Genomic DNA, 17,327 nt, shown 5'->3' with positions numbered 1-17,327 from the left:
AGGTGTAGTTTCTATGGTTCAGGTGTAGTTTTTATGGGCAAGGTGTAGTTTTTTGGAGGCTGAGGAGACAGGAGACAGACACACAATGGATGCTCCTGGTGTAGTTTCTATGATCCAGGTGCATATGTTTCAGGTGTAGTTTTTATGGTCCAGGTGTAGTTTTTTGGAGGCTGAGGAGACAGGAGACAGACACACAATGGATGATCCAGGTGTTGTTTCTATGGTCCAGTTGCACATGGTTCAGGTGTAGTTTTTATGATCCAGATGTTGTTTCTATAGTCCAGGTGTCATATGATCCAGGTGTCGTTTCTGTGGTTCTCGTGTCATTTATATGGTCCAGGTGTCTTTTCTGTGGTTCAGATGTAGTTTTTATTGTTCAGGGGTTTCTAGGATCCAGGTGTAAGTTCTATGCTCCAAGTGTAGTTTCCATGGTCCCTGTGTCATTTCTATGGTTCAGGTGTAATTTATATGGCCCAGGTGTAGTTTCTATGGTTCAGGTGCAGTTTCTATGGTTCAGGTGTAGTTGTTTTGGTCCAGGTGTAGTTTCTATGGTCCAGGTGTAGTTTCTATGGTCTATGTGTACTTTGTATGGATCAGGTGTAGTTTTTATGGTCCATGCACAGTTTATATGGTTAAGGTGTAGTTTCTATGGTTCAGGTTTTGTTTCTATGGAAAGAGAGTAAAGGAAAAGCACGTTAATACGTACAAATACAAACATGAACATTAGAGTGGCTCAACTGCAGCAAAGTTAGGAAATGTGGTCTTCCAGCAGTTTAAGCCTATAGCATCATAACTAAGGGATAGTTCAGGAAACTCAAGCCAACACTATCTTTAGGATTTACCAAAAAGGAAAGTCTTATTAGAGTGTCCCCCTCACAGACTGCAACTGGAAGTTGGTTCCACAACAGAGGAGCCTGATAACTGAACTCTCTGTCTCCCATTCAACTTTTAGAAACTATAGGAACTACGAGTAAACCTGCAGTCTGAGTGTGAAGTGCTCTGTGGAACACTAGAGCTTTAATATAAAATGGAGCTTAGTTGTTCAGAGATTTGTATGTTAGAAGTAAGATTTAAATTCTGTTCATAATTTAATGTAAAAAAGAAGCTAAAACTGGAGAAGTGTGATTTTTAACTCAGAACATTTTGGACCACATGGACTTGTTTTTGAGGGTTTTGTCAGGTGCTCCTGATAAGAAATGATCACAGTAATCCAGACTGAAAGTGACAAGACAAGCAGAAGACAGTTCACACAATATAGATTAAAGACAGAGTCATCACTTTGTATTTAAATCAGTGACGATTTATAAATTAGCATTTGGTTTAAAATTGGGCCAAAAATTGAAGTCATCAGTTATAAAGTAAACTGGTCACCATCAAAGCATGTAGACTGTAAAATCAGACCAGTACAATCCTATGACTGTAGTTGTTTTGTAATTATTATTTTTTGTGAATTTAGAGCATGAATTCATCAGGGACACAAGTTGCTTTTATTTCCAAAGAGACTTTCAGAAAATTCAAATTTTTATATTAAATCTGCTGAAAATGAAAATTCACAGGAAAACTTGTGCACTTAGGTGTTGAAAGGATCTTTACTTCTGAGTTTAGAAAGGTTCTGACGCACGTGTGGACCCCTGTCCTCTCCCTGTCTCAGCCTACTGGGATGCCACCCGGGCCTTCATGATTCTGTCCCTGCTGGCCTGTTTCCTCGGCATCGTGATCGGCATCATGGCCTTCGTCCACTACTCCTCCTTTGACGGCTTCGACAAGACCTTTGCAGCCGGGATCCTCTTCTTCATCTCCTGTAAGCAGCTGACAGCCACACCCATCATCCCTCCGTCCTGAAACAGACCTCACTTCTGACCCGTTTCTCTGCAGGCTTCTTCGTGCTGCTGGCGATGGCTGTCTACACCGGAGTGACCGTGAACTACTATGGGAAACGCTATGGCAGCTGGCGGTTCTCCTGGTCCTACATAATGGGCTGGGTGGCGGTGGTGCTCACATTTTTCTCAGGTTTGCATCTTGGAGTCAGACTTCAGCTCGTGTTTCGTGCTCTACTTTCTCTGACAATCGTCTTCTTCTCAGGTATCTTCTTCATGTGTGCCTACCGGATGCACGAATGCCCCAGAAACTCCAACACACGCTGACCTGCCCTACATCCTCCCAACCAGCTCGAAGAACAACCCGACCTCATGAACACCTGGATCAGAGGACCTGTGTCCACGCAACTTTCCAAACACTTTATGTAAACACGGATATCCACAAATCAACTAAATAAACGGAGAAAAGCGTGCATTTTGTCTGATTTTTCACTCTTATATTGAAAACATGATGCTGACAGAAGCTCTGAATCAGTTCACGTCTATTTTTAAGTTTCATACTTTTTCAGTCTATAATTTATTTTTATTTTTTTTATAAAAATAACCTTTTTGTGCCAATACATCTGTAAATTTACTGCAAATTACTGCAACCATCTTAATACCAGAGTTAAACCTTTAATTTAAAAATAGATTATTTAGATTTTTTTTTTTCAACCTTTATTTAGACAGGTAAATCCTATTGAGCCTCAAGGACTCATTTACAAGAGAGACCTGGTTTCAACAAAGAATGATGACAACAATGGACAACAGCAACAACAATAGACAATTATAAAAAGGCATACAGATTTTATTTTATTTTTTTTAAACAAATAGGATGGCTAAAAAAAGAAAAGTAACAAAAAACAGCTAGATTATAAGGTGAATGTAGAAAACTAAAAACAGGAACGTGTCTGCATTGGTTCCTGCCAGGAGTCCAACAGATTCTTAAAGCCACTTAGAGAGGTCAAAGGTCGAGAGCTTCAGATCTTTTTGTAAGATGTTCTAGGAAACAGGAGCGGAGTAGGAGAAGGCCCTTTTACCTAGTTCAGTCTTCAATGAGGGAACACTGCAGGTAATAATGTCCTGAGAGCGCACGCTGTAGCTGCACTCATGCAGAGACATGTAGGAGGAGATGTATGAAGGCATCAGACCAAGAAGTGATTTAAAGATGAAAATGTACCAGTGAGAGAGTCTGCATGAAGTTAATGATGTCCAGTTAACCAGTGAATACAGGGTGCAGTGGTGGGTACGATAATCACAGCCAGTTATGAATCTTAGTGCACCATGATAGACAGCATCCAACATCTGCAGGGTTCTTGTAGGAGCGTTCATGTAAATAATGTCACCGTAATCAATGGAGGGAAGGAAAGTCACATATACAAGGTGTTTCCTAGCATTCAGGGCTGCAGGACTATCCAGGTACAGAGGGAGGAAATGTGGAGCTTTCAGCTGTGCCAAGAACTACTGCAGTTGGAGTTGAGATAATCTCACATGGGCAAAAAAAGACTAGATTTATTCAGGTAAGGTTTCATAGCATTTAAAGTGGATCATTTAAAGTGGATTACATACAACTGGTGTCAAATTATACAGAGCAGTGGAGATAAGCTTGGTGAACTCTGAAAAATATATTTAAAAAAATGTGGATAAAAATATACCATACCATTTTATTTATAGAGCACTTAAAACAGCGACAAGGCCAACCAAAGTGCTGTACAGACAGAACAACAGGTAACACACAAAGCAAAATACAAAATGAAGTAAATCAGAAATATAGACAAAAAACGATGCAGATAATGACGACAAACCAGTGTGGAGCATACAGGATCAAAACACAGATCATCTGGGGTTGAATGCTACTGAATAGTAGTGAGTTTTTAAACGGGGCTTGAAAACCGAGAGGGAGGGGACCTGTCTGACAAGCAGAGGTAACTCGTTCCAAAGTCTTGGTCCTGCTACAGAGAAGGCCCTGTCAAGACGAGTTCCTGGAACTGTGAGGAGCAACTGGTTCGCTGACCTCAGGGAACGTGGTGGGACACACGGTTGTAGCAGATCAGAGAGATGGGGGGGGGGGGGGGCAACACTGTTCAGTGATTTGTAGACATACATGAGTATTTTGAACTGGATTTGAAAGTGAACCGGTAACCAGTGCAGTGAAGCCAAAACTGGTGTAATGTGCTCTCTTTTGCCTGTACTGGTTAAAAATCGGGCTGCTGCATTCTGGACCAGTTGCAGTCGTGCAATGGAGGTCTGACTGATACCAAACAGGAGTGAATTGCAGTAATCAAGCCTAGATGTAATGAATGCATGTATTACTGGCTCCAGGGGCTTCAGTTTAGACAGCCGCCTCAGTTGGAAGAAGCATGACTTAACAATCAAATATAACATATTATCTTTAATATATCTAATTATTTAATATATTTAATAATTTTTTTTATGTTTTATGCTTTTTATTGTTTGAAAAACCATTTTCATATATTTTGTATGATGTCCTGTTTGTTTTATAAGCTCAGACTAAATGAGGCCACTGCATCAACATACTCCTCAGTTTAAAATAAATTACTTTGTCTTGCGTTCTTTATGCAACTTTGACTTGAATACACTGATTTTTTTTAGGTTTACCGGACACATTAGGCAGATTTGCCAAAAAGTATCAGTATCGGAATCAACAACACCGATAGGCGAATATATTTTACCCGGTATCGCATCGGACCAGAAAATCCTGGTATCGAACACTGCTTTCCGTTTGGATCTGATGTTCCACACGCAGCACCACCGAGTGGGTGCTACAACCACAGGTCCTGACTTGTGGACCAGGAATAATACAGAAACTATAAGGCAAAGATAATCTTTTATTGAGGTATTGTGCATTAGACAGAACAGAATAAATTTAAAAAATACTGCGGTGAAGTGAACACGTCTGAACAGTTGCCACAGAAATGGTTGGCAAAGAGAACTGCAGTTACTGTTTAACCATTCAGGAAACACGCCTTGGCAAAAATATACAAACAACAAAAAGATCAAACACATTCTTTAGCTCAGTCCACTTCCTCGATGGTGGGACCAGAGGATCCTCCTGATCCAGGAGCAGCACCAGCGCCGTGGAAACCGCTGGGCATCCCTCCGGGCATCCCTCCAGGACTTTGGTACAACTTGGTCATGACTGGGTTACACACCTTCTCCAGCTCCTTCTGCTGGTGCTCAAACTCCTCCTTCTCTGCAGACTGAGCAGAAACAAAGACAGACAGGTGGTTAGCATCTCTGCAGCTCCTCTGCAGGTTTCCAGCTGTAACGTGAAGACAAACCTGATTTCTGTCCAGCCAGCTGATGACCTCGTTACATTTGTCCAGAATCTTGTGCTTGTCCTCCTCGCTGATCTTGTCCTTCAGTTTCTCGTCCTCCACAGTGGACTTCATGTTGAAGGCGTAGGACTCCAGACTGTTCTTGGCAGACACCCTCTCTCTCTGCACGTCATCCTCAGATTTGTACTTCTCTGCCTCCTGGACCATTCGCTCAATGTCCTCCTTGCTCAGGCGACCTGATAGACAAATACGTTTTAGGCAAAGAGAATAGAGTTGAATAAACACAACTAAATGTTGTCTGTACCGACCTTTGTCATTGGTGATTGTGATTTTGTTCTCTTTCCCAGTGCTCTTGTCGACCGCGGACACGTTCATGATGCCGTTGGCGTCGATATCGAAGGTCACCTCGATTTGAGGAACTCCTCGAGGAGCTGGTGGGATTCCAGTCAGGTCAAACTTCCCCAGCAGGTTGTTGTCTTTGGTCATGGCTCTTTCACCCTCAAACACCTACACAGTAAATACGGTCAGCCCAACAAGAACGGGGTTCCTTCAAACATCTTGAACAGACCAGTCTCTCACCTGGATGAGGACACCAGGCTGGTTGTCAGAGTAGGTGGTGAAGGTCTGCGTTTGTTTTGTGGGGATGGTGGTGTTCCTCTTGATGAGCACGGTCATGACTCCACCTGCGGTCTCGATGCCCAGAGACAGAGGGGTCACATCCAGCAGCAGCAGGTCCTGAACGTTCTCGGACTTGTCGCCGCACAAGATGGCTGCCTGGACGGCTGCAGAACCAACAGGTAGAAGAGGTTTAGACAAAACGCTTGATGGTACTGCAAGTCTTCTCTAGGAGAACTCCTACCTGCACCGTAAGCCACAGCCTCGTCAGGATTGATGCTCTTATTCAGGTCCTTTCCGTTGAAGAAGTCCTGCAGCAGTTTCTGGATTTTAGGAATGCGAGTTGACCCTCCCACCAGGACGATGTCGTGGATTTGACCCTTGTCCATCTTAGCATCATTGAGCGCCTTCTCCACAGGTTCGAGAGTTCCTCTGAACAGGTCAGCGTTCAGCTCCTCGAAGCGGGCCCTGGTGATGGAGGTGTAGAAGTCGATGCCCTCGTACAGGGAGTCGATCTCGATGCTGGCCTGAGTGCTGGACGACAGCGTGCGCTTGGCTCGCTCGCAGGCTGTGCGCAGACGCCGCACCGCCCTCTTGTTGGCGCTGATGTCCTTCTTGTACTTTCGTTTGAACTCTGCAATGAAGTGGTTCACCATGCGGTTGTCGAAGTCCTCGCCGCCCAAGTGCGTGTCGCCTGCCGTGGACTTCACTTCAAAGATGCCGTCCTCGATGCTCAAGATGGAGACATCGAACGTGCCGCCGCCCAGGTCAAAGATGAGCACGTGTCGCTCAGATCCCACCTGAAAAGTACATTTTAAAATTTGGCTACAGCTGAAAAAGGTTCCAGGACTGAATATGACAGATTTAAACATTTGGGCTTTCAAATTAATCTGGTAATCTGTAGCTTAAATAAAACATTGTTCTACCTTCTTGTCCAAGCCGTAAGCAATGGCAGCAGCAGTGGGCTCGTTGATAATACGCAGAACATTAAGGCCAGAAATCGTTCCTGCGTCTTTGGTCGCCTGGCGCTGGGAGTCGTTGAAGTAGGCAGGAACAGTCACCACAGCATTAGTTACAGTCTGAAATAAAAATCAGAAACATTGCAACATTTGTCACGACAGTTCAGCACCCATGGACAAAGAAAAACCTGAAGTCCATCAGGATACCTTGCCAAGGTAAGCCTCTGCGATCTCCTTCATTTTGATCAGCACCATGGAGGAGATCTCCTCTGGGTAGAAAGTCTTGGTCTCTCCTTTGTACTCCACTTTTACTTTGGGACGAGTGTTATCATTGATTACGGTGAAGGGCCAGTGTTTCATGTCAGACTGCACAACGCTGTCATCAAAACGACGCCCAATAAGACGCTTTGCATCTGGGGGGAGGGGGGGCATAAATGATGCGATTAAAGAGCAGAAATGCTTTAGATTATTAATCGTACGTGGTCTGAGATTGCAATCTTACCAAATACAGTGTTGTTGGGGTTCAGGGCCACCTGGTTCTTGGCTGCGTCTCCGATCAGCCTCTCGGTGTCAGTGAAGGCAACATAACTGGGCGTGGTCCTGTTTCCCTGGTCGTTGGCAATGATCTCAACTTTGCCGTGCTGAAACACTCCTACGCAAGAGTAGGTAGTGCCCAGGTCGATGCCCACAGCTGGTCCTTTAGACATGATTCCTGAAAGAAAACAATCCTGATGAACAGCAGCTTCTACCTCAAGCTCTGTGGACAGCAACAATCAAACACATTAATGAGGTGACAGACTAAACAGATTAAATAGCAAAATCCAAAGCATGTGCTACATGCACCCTACAACAACTGTCTCAATCAATATTCACGGAGGCAAAAAAAAAAAAATGTGAAGACACAGGACAAAATCTTTCCTATTCCCGGAGAGCTGCAGCCCCCATGTTTACTGTTGCTACAACAGCAGCGTCGACGCAGAAATATAAACCCCATCTCAAACCTCATGGGGAATTGAGCTTTCAAGATTACATTTCTGGGCGGTGGAGGTCATGGACTATACTCAAAGCATGTCACCAAACAGCTCATGTGTATGTGGACAGAGCTCCATCAAAACCAGCTTCAACAGGAAAGGAGCAGATTCAAGCGCACGGAGAACATTTAAGCATATAGCTCACACAGACTCACATTCATGCTGTTCAGTGGATTTTATCTACGCTACTAGTGGTTATTGCATTTATGTAGTCTTCAAATCTTGGATAATTTTAAATTTTATACTTTTGTTGAAACTGGGACCGTGTACACAATTTCGTTCCACCACGTGGTGTGAATCCTTAATCTTTTGAGAGAACTTTATGAAGCAAATATCCTGATGCATGCTCAATAATCCAGGTAGAAAAATCTAAAAAAAGTTAAATCTGGTCCTCTGGACATTCAAAAAAAACCAAAACAAAGCAAAACAACAAAAAATGTAGAAACGTTTCGTCTCTCATCCGAGAGACTTCCTCAGTCTGAGGAGCTGTTTTCAGCTCAGTCTCTTAAATAGCACCTTCTCAGAGTGGATCAACCAGTTTTGCTGCTGACAACCAAAACCAGCTGATCACATGCTCAAGAAGGACCATCAGCCTAACAATGGATCATTAGCACACTGATGGCTGTTTACTGTTCACAGAGGGCTGAGTGATACTAGCAATCACAGCATTGTAAGAGGGGGACAGTTGAACCCGGAGGCCTCCACCCGTTTAATGATGGACGATTTCTTTTCACAAAGATGGCCTCCTTTACTCCTCCTCTCAAACCATCGTTCCTCTCTGTCCAGGATGTGAACATCTTCATCCCTGAAAGAGTGACCGCTGGCCTGGAGATGAGTGTAGACCGCAGAGTCCTGGCCTGATGATGTTGATCTTCTGTGCTGGGCCATCCTTTTGGCCAGTGGCCGTTTCGTTTCCCCGATGTAAGACTGATCACAGCCCTCCTGACACTGAACAGCATACACAACATTACTCTGTTTGTGCTGTTCAGTGTCAGGAGGGCTGTGATCAGTCTTACATCGGGGAAACAAAACAGCCACTGGCCAAAAGGATGGCCCAGCACAGAAGATCAACATCATCAGGCCAGGACTCTGCGGTCTACACTCATCTCCAGGCCAGCGGTCACTCTTTCAGGGATGATGTTCACATCCTGGACAGAGAAGAACGATGGTTTGAAAGAAGAGTAAAGGCCATCTTTGTGAAAAGAAATAGTCCATCATTAAACGGGGTGGAGGCCTCCGGGTTCAACTGTCCCCCTCTTGCAATGCTGTGATTGCTAGTATCACTCAGCCCTCTGTGAACAGTAAACAGCCATCAGTGTGCTAATGATCCATTGTTATGCTGATGGTCCTTCTTGAGCACGTGATCAGCTGGTTTTGGTTGTCAGCAGCAAACTGGTTGATCCACTCTGAGACGGTGCTATTTAAGAGACTGAGCTGAATACAGCTCTTCAGACTGAGGAAGTTTCTCGGATGAGACGAAACGTTTACATTTTTTGTTGTTTTGGGTTTTCTTGAATGTCCAGAGGACCAGATTTAACTTTAATTTATGAAGCAAATGTCACCACCTGCTGACTGTAGGAGAAAATGCAGGTTATTGTGTGAAGCTCAACAAGTTTGGTCTCACTTTAGCAATAAGCCATCAACACGGTAAATGGCGTTTACTATTTAAATTACACCAATCATATTTAAGTGGGTTGTGCTATGGACAATAGCATAGATGAGAGACTCTAGGATGCCAAACTCAAGGCCCAGGGGCCAAATATGGCCCTAGTTGAAATTTATCCGACACCCATGTGATTCTGAAACCGGCCCCTAGTTGGAAAAAGGTTTTTTGTTCCCACCTTTTAGTGTTGGACACCCCTGCTGGTGAAACAAACACACAAACAAAAAATCCCAGTAGTTCAGGACAGACTAGTTGGTGACAAACTTGGGACAAAATGTGACCTGTACGAGCACAGAATGCGATTAGTAGAAGTTTAAAATAGAAAATAAAGTCTAACCATAGAAGCGGCCTGTTGAAAAAAAAAAAAACTGATATTCATCAGTCTTGACCGTTTTGACTAAAAATCTCCAAACTAAAACGTTTATATATTTAAGCATTCCAAATCTTCACAGCTCTAGTAAACTCGATTTAAACGAATTAAAATGCATTTAAAACGTCATCTCAGCAGTTGGTCAGCCGCAGTAAACATGGAGGGGGTGTGTCTCCTTATTATCGAGCTACCAGAAACTTCTGGGTGTTTCTTTGAGCTTCAGGCGACTTCAACACGTGTGGAAATCTTAAAGTTCGAGAAATTTCTCTGGCGTTAGCCAACTTAACCAGTTTAACAGCACTATTAAATGTGACAAAAAATAATAACTCGGACATTACCTTGTCAATTAGTCAAGAACAATTTAAAAAAATGACCGTTGTCAGATATAAACCTGAATTTAAAAATTGCTTGGACGCCAAATATAAAATAGCTTAGCACATTTCCGTTGATAAACGTTAATTCTAGTCTCGTGCTCTTGTTTTTGCACTCCTCCAACCACGAAGAAGAAAATCAACTTCCGCTACTCACCTCCGTTCAGTTAACGTCTTCTCGGTTTACAGCGGCTGTAAGTGATACTCTTGGCAGTGAATCTTGAATCGGTCGCTCCTTGCAGCTCTCCTTTCTCTCGGTTGGTCTCCCGTTTGCAGAGTGCGTCTGCAGCATCCGTGGCCTCGCCTCCTCAAAAACGTTCCCTCCCAGAACTCTCTAGAAAAAAGGTGGAGCGGATCTGACCAATCACCTCCGGCCATAAAGTCCCCGCCTCCAAAAATGGTCCAATCAGAAAATGGGTTCAGCGGTGCACGGCATCAGTTGCTACCCGGAAATAGCGAATAAATTAGTTGAACGTGAAAGTTCCAGCAAAGTCTCGCAAACAGGAGATAAGCATGATCCAGCAGAAGAATGTTGTTGTTTATTCCAGAGGTTTCCGTGTCTTTCTGTGAGACGTATTTATAGAAGTAATATTCCAGAGGTTACCATGTCTTTCTGTGAAATCTTATTACTGAAGGAATATAGCCTTTTTATTTTTCCTGGCTTTCCTCATTTTCTCTATCAAATATAAAATCAGAAACATCTTGTTCCAAAATGATGCATAAAAATCTGCTTTGTCAATTCTTGGCAGGACTATTGTAATTATCATTCAGTGCCCTGAGATGACTTCTATTGTGACTTGGCACTATATAAATAAGTGAACTGAAATTGAATCATGTCTGAAAAACTCTAAAAAGTATTCAGCTGATCCAAAATGTCGCTTTCGGAGTTCTGACAGCAAAATCACAGTTCTTTAATTTCAACCTCTTTTTGTTGCTTCCTTATCGTTCATAAAATATAATTCTAACATACAAATTAATCCGCAATCAAACTCCATCTTATATTAAATATTTTAATGATCCTAACAGAGCACCTGCTGGCAAACTGCGGGTTTACTCGTGGTTCCCAGAGTTTTTAAAGGTAGAACAGGAGACAGAGCTTTCAGCAGGCTCCTGTCCTTTGGAACAGACTTCTCATTTCTGTTCAGTTTACACTCATCGTATGCAAAATGTAAAAAAAAAAAATCCACATTAAAAATTTTTACTGAGCTTAAAGGCAACAGTTTTGCGTGTCAGTAATTTTGTGTTAAAATCCATAATTTGCTTAGATTTTGAATCTGTTTTGTAACCAAATACTGATTTATAAATTGGTCTGTAAATATTGATTTATATACTAGGATTGGTTCACTGTGATTGTTTGCAAGGAATAACCAGCACTGTCTTCTGCTTGTTAGCATGCATTTATCACTTCCAGGCTGGACTTAATTGTTTACCATTAAGATGTCTGAAAAAAATCAATTAAAATATTAAATTTATTCAAAATGCTGCTGCCCAAGTTCTGACTGGATTTGGGGAGAGATCATATTTCTCTAGTTTTAGCTTTTCTTTGTTAGCTCCCAGTAAAATTCAGGATTTATAATCCTACTTCTAACATACAATCCTCCTAACAATCAAGCTCCATCTTGTGTTAAATATCGTCTTGTTCCATATTTTCCAAACAGAGCCCTTCACTCCCAGATTGCAGGTTTACTTGTGCTTCCTAGAGTTTGTCAAAGTATCAGGCTCCAAACTTATAGATCCAACTTTCAACCTCTCCATGAGGCTGTCACTCTCTGTACTTCTAAAACTTGGCTTCAGACAAGGTATTACGGCGTTAACTGTAATTTGATGAAATGTTTCCCCACAAGTCATTCATTAACATGTAGCGCAATTTAGTCTATGGATTCCCGACTATGCAGTGCGTTTCCTGTAACACAATCGAAACAAACCTAAGGTTCAATGTTTTTGCCTGAATTTCTCTTATTAGCAGATGACTGCACTAATGAACTGTGGCTGCCTCAGTGCATTGCGTTTTAGTCCATCCACATAATACAAATGCAGTTAGACAGAGTTTTATTGTTTAATTTTATTTTTATGTCACTATGACTAACAGGATGGGGGACACAGGCAAGTTAAAAAAAAAAACTAAAACTTTATACTTTAAAATGTGTTATAAATTAAAATCTCTAAGCTGAGTAATTGACAACTGCACAATATGGACTGTAAAAAGAAGTAAACTATTGGGTCAAAGATGATCAAGTTTAAAACTAATCTTTGGATTAGTTTACGTTTACAATGTGGCACATCTGTCCTGATATGATTACACAAAAGACAAAAAAAGTTCTCTGATGATACTTTAACGCGTAATGATTCTGACACTGCTCAGGTAAGGCATAATGTTTTCAGGTGTGACTCGGCACAGCATGGTCTACTTGTAGTCAAAAGAACTTTGAAACCCCATTGAAGGGTTTAACAAAACAAGTTGATACTTTGCTGTTAATTTGACCCTATAAAATTGCAGGAGAAAGAAAAGAGAGAAAAAGATACAAGCCTGATGGTCTGATGTACAAAACAATTATGTTCATGAGGTTTACTTTTGTTTCAGATTCAAGGTCAGCCTTAGAAAATGAGGTTAATAACAATAAGTTTTAAAAAATGAACCCAATAAACTTATACATTTTTTTTTTAAAATTTGCAACAGTTTGTACTGGGCTGGAAAAGTCAAGCTAGCCAAATAAACTGTACACATTTAGACCAGCATGAACATTTCTTCTGCTCCTGGTGGTTTCCTGCAGACTGGAAAACACCTTGTTGTGTAATTCAAACCATTAGTAAACAACATTTTCTCATTTCTAATACCCAGATTATTTTTCATGGAGGTCCACTGAATGGGCTTTTCCGTCACAGGCAGGCATATATTCAGTGACGTGTATACGACAGCTGTAGCCACTTAGGTACTTATTTTTTGGGTTGTCACTGAAAGTTATATTTCTTATAGTTCTATGGGTCAAATTTGTGGACATGAGAAACAGGTTAGTTTGACTTTTTGATTTTGATTTTTGTTTTTTACAAAATAATGTACCGTAAAACATATTTTAATGACACATGCACCACATATCCCTTTTTTATATTTGTCTCAGAGAAATAAAATATTTTTTCTAAAGCGTACCATAGGTAGCTGAGATGGGATAGAGGTAGGGCAGCCGACCTGGGACCAGAAAGTCGCGGCTTGACTCCCAGCTATTCCCACATATTGTGGTGTCTCTGAGCAAGACACCTAATCCCTAACTGCTCTCTGGGCACTCAGTAGCTGCCCACTGCTCCACCTGTGTGCATCCCAGGTGCAATGGGTTAAATGCAGAGAACCAATATTGTTATTGTCTGATAACATACAATGATGACAACATAGCACTTATTCATAGGTATTACTATGAAATCTATAAGTCCAGTCTGTAAAACTAAGTTTTGTGATGGTACATCATGGGTTTGTTGGACCTTATAGGAATTGTAATGATTTAAACCTCCTGCTGCCTTTGGGTTATAATGACCCATGAGGCGTCACTTGGATGAGGTCCTAACAATAAGCTTGTGTGGGTCACTTTGACACTAGTGCAACAGGAAGGTTAATTTCTTAGCCCAGCTGATTTGCTGCATTATCAAGGATAAAAGCAAATGAACTATAAAATCAAGATAAACTTAAAAATCTAACAATATAATTGACATCTGTACTTCCATTTATTTTTTACTTGTGTAATTGTCAAGAGCTACTTGAAGCTGGTGCCTATCCCAGCACTCAATGCTTGGGAGTCGAGAGGCAAAAGTAAATCCTGGACTGTTCATCTGTCCATCAAAGAGCCAACACGAAGAGGTATGACACAACAAACCATGCATTCACACACTAACACTTCACATCGATTAGAGTTAATTAAACTACAATGTATGTTTTTGGATTGTAGAAGGAAACCGAAGCACCCGATGAAAACCCACATCCGGGAAAGTGAGCAAACTACACAAAAAGCCCAAGTTGAGTTTTGAACTCCGCTCCCTTTTTCAGTGTGACAGCCAATCACTGCATTCCCTTACCATGCAACATACATATAAAATCTTTAAAACTGTTCATTCATTAATTTTCTGACATTGCTTGTTTGCTTCTAACAAGGTTGAGACAGGTCCTATGGACGGATTCTTCTTTGTTGAAACGTTTAATCTTTTGTCCAAAAGACTTCTTCAGTCTGAGGAGCTTCAACAAATTCAGTCTTATAAGCAGCACCTTCTCAAATTGGATCAATCAGTTTGCTGGTTGTTCACATGCAAAATGAGGTCTGTGAAGGAGAAATCCCACACATCGGTGGTGTGGAACTTCTCCTTTACAAGGCAAGCCCTGGAGCAATGTGTCTATCCTGACTGGGCCTTTCTGAAGGCAGATAAGAGATCAAAACAGGACTCTAGCCAGCCTTCAGGTAAAAAGGAGGACCCCAGACCAATGGTAATTTCATATGTTGCAGGAGTTTCAGAGAAACTGAGAAATTTTCTAAACATGACATCCCAGTAGGCGACACGGTGGCTCAGTTGGTCGAGGCTGTCAGCAAGAAAGTCGCCTTTCTAGGTGGAGTTTGCATGTTTTCTCTGTGCATTCATGGGTTTTATCCGGATACTCCGGTTTCCTACCACAGAATAAAAGCATGCATGTTAGGCTAACTGGTAGCTAAATTGTCCACAGAGTGAGTGTTTGTCTCATTTGTCTCTATGTGGCCATGTAATGGACTTGTGACCTGTCGTGTGTACCCCACCTCTCACAAAGTGAATGCTGCATATGGGAACCAGTGACATCTGCAATCCAAAAATGACAAAGCGGTTAAAGATACTGGATGGATGGTTGTCCCAGAGGCTTTCATACCCAAAAATACATTACCACAAAGACCGGTTAATCTCTAAGATCCAGTCCCCTGGCATAAACAGAGTAATATTGTGTATGCTGTTCAGTGTCAGGAGGGCTGTGATCAGTCTTACATCGGGGAAACTAAACAGCCACTGGCCAAAAGGATGGCCCAGCACAGAAGATCAACATCATCAGACCAGGACTCTGCGGTCTACACTCATCTCCAGGCCAGCGGTCACTCTTTCAGGGACAAAGATGTTCACATCCTTGATAGAGAGGAACTTTGTTTTGAGAGAGGAGTTGAGAACCTGGTGATTGTTAAAACAGGGCGGAAGCCTCCGTGGTCAACTGTCACCTTCTTACAATGCTGCTCATGCAAGTATCACTCAACCCTCTGAATAGTGAGCGACCTTCAGGGCACTGACAAATGGTCATTAGGCTGATGGTCCTCCTTTTGAATGTGAACAACTAGTTTGGGCTGTCACCAGCAAACTGGTTGATCCACTATGAGAAGGTGCTGCTTTTAAGACCGAGTTTGTTGTAGCTGCTCAGACTGAAGACGTCTTTTGAATAAAAGACAAAACATTTCAACAAAGAAGACCCCATCCAGATGACCTGACTAAACCTTGTTAGATTTATCTACCTGGATTATTCTGTTCAATTCAGTTTATTTATAGTGTCAAGTCACATCAGATGTCGTCTCAGGGCACTATACAAAAGCATCCACATACATTACAAACACCAAATGGTAAAAGTTATCGATCTAAGGAAGCCAACAGATTGTGTTGAATCTTCACTTTGTCCCATCCTGAGCAAGCAGAAAGGCAAGAGTGGAAAGGACAAACTCCCTTTTAACAGGAAGAAACCTCCAGCAGAGCCAGGCTCAGGATGAGAGGCCATCTGCTTCAACCAGGTGGGCTTTGAGGAGACAGGAAGTAGAAACAGAAAAACACAGAATGGCAGGTCCAGGTGTGCTTTCTATTGGAAAAAAGACACAAAAAAACATGTTAAGGATAGGATGTTAAGGATGTTGAGCATGCATCAGGATATGTTAAGGATAGAAATAATTACAACTTCAAACAGGTACAGTAGAGCAAGTAAAGACAGGAGCAGAGTGAGGAAATGTGTTTAGTTTGTCCTCCAGCAGTCTAAGCCTATAGCAGCGTAACTAAGGGATAGCTCAGGAAACCCAAGCTGACCCCCTCACGAAAGACTTGCGTCTAATCTTAAAAGTAGACGAGGTGTCAACCTCACTGACAGAAAGTGGACGTTGGTTCCCCAAGAGAGGAGCCTGATAACAGAAAGCTCTGACGCAAGTAGGTCACAGGTTCTCCTCCCAGCTTTTCTGGTTGTCTCCTGTTTAACTTCCACTGATGAAAAACATGCATATTAGGGCTATTTGTGACTCAGTTACCCCTTGGTGTGGATGACAGTGTGAATACTTGTTTGTCTCATTCATTTATATGTGGTCAAACAAACAATCCGGGGTCCCTTTACATTCAGTTTGGCTCATGTTTCCATGAAAACATACTGTACATCCACGTGTGTTCAGTAGATGCAGGAAATCCTACAAGTACAGATATTTGTTTGAGCGTAGGTCCTGACCCAGATCTGGTACAACTGGTATACTTTTTTCCCAAGGGAGACAATATTAACTGCTTTGGGGTTGAGGTTTTGCAGCCTTAGATACACTGATGGCACTGCTATGACACAAACACTGTTTATTGCCAATAATGGTGACTTAAACTGACATTTGACATTGGATACACCTCGAGTAAATCTATCGGGGGACCTTATTCAGGCTGTGTCCTCATGTTGTATTATGATGGTAGTCTCTGGGGACTCACAAGTCCCTTTTTATGAAAGGATGTTCTGCAAAAGTCTCAGGATTTCTCTCAGATAGGCGTGTCTTTTGTTCTCACAGCGTACAAAAACGCATTGAGATTTTCTATTTAAAGTTGACAGCCTGCAGCCATTTCAGATATGATCCATTACAAAATGTGCTCTCACACGAATGACGGTGAGACTTTTATCACCTCAAAAGATCTTCGAGACAAACACTTGACATCAAATCACTGATATGGATCTTTGAAATGCACACTTGAGCTATTAATCAGTTTATCTCAAAACACACCCGTCTATCTATCTATCTATCTATCTATCTATCTATCTATCTATCTATCTATCTATCTATCTATCTATCTATCTATCTATCTATCTATCTATCTATCTATCTATCTATCTATCTATCTATCTATCTATCTATCTATCTATCTATCTATCTATCTATCTATCTATCTATCTATCT

General features: G+C 41.8%; 3 protein-coding genes across 3 annotated transcripts in view; 2 read left to right on the top strand and 1 right to left on the bottom strand.

Moving 5' to 3' along the window:
• Nucleotides 1-2,282, top strand: part of lim2.3 (lens intrinsic membrane protein 2.3) — a 4,081-nt gene extending 1,799 nt beyond the window's left edge. Inside the window, exons 3-5 of the mRNA XM_037677580.1 lie at nt 1,652-1,801; nt 1,876-2,010; nt 2,083-2,282. Coding sequence (XP_037533508.1) covers nt 1,652-1,801; nt 1,876-2,010; nt 2,083-2,144 — 347 coding nt within the window. The 3' untranslated portion in view covers nt 2,145-2,282. The remainder of the gene's footprint in view (nt 1-1,651; nt 1,802-1,875; nt 2,011-2,082) is intronic.
• The window catches only part of vps26b (VPS26, retromer complex component B), a 440,542-nt gene that overhangs the window by 280,676 nt on the left and 142,539 nt on the right, over nt 1-17,327 (top strand). The window lies entirely within an intron of this gene.
• hspa8b (heat shock protein family A (Hsp70) member 8b) lies at nt 4,694-10,486 on the bottom strand. Its single transcript, XM_037677574.1, has 9 exons — nt 10,322-10,486; nt 7,232-7,441; nt 6,937-7,142; nt 6,697-6,849; nt 6,015-6,570; nt 5,735-5,937; nt 5,464-5,662; nt 5,159-5,391; nt 4,694-5,077 (listed from the first exon to the last, which is right to left on the bottom strand). Exons 2-9 carry the CDS (start codon nt 7,434-7,436, stop codon nt 4,892-4,894), a joined length of 1,941 nt encoding a protein of 646 aa, XP_037533502.1. The 5' UTR covers nt 7,437-7,441; nt 10,322-10,486; the 3' UTR covers nt 4,694-4,891.

The sequence above is a fragment of the Nematolebias whitei genome, chromosome 6 (genome assembly GCF_014905685.2).
Source record: "Nematolebias whitei isolate Nwh7 chromosome 6, NemWhi1, whole genome shotgun sequence".
In the NCBI taxonomy this organism is placed as follows: domain Eukaryota; kingdom Metazoa; phylum Chordata; class Actinopteri; order Cyprinodontiformes; family Rivulidae; genus Nematolebias; species Nematolebias whitei.
This window is presented reverse-complemented; position numbering and strand designations above follow the sequence as displayed.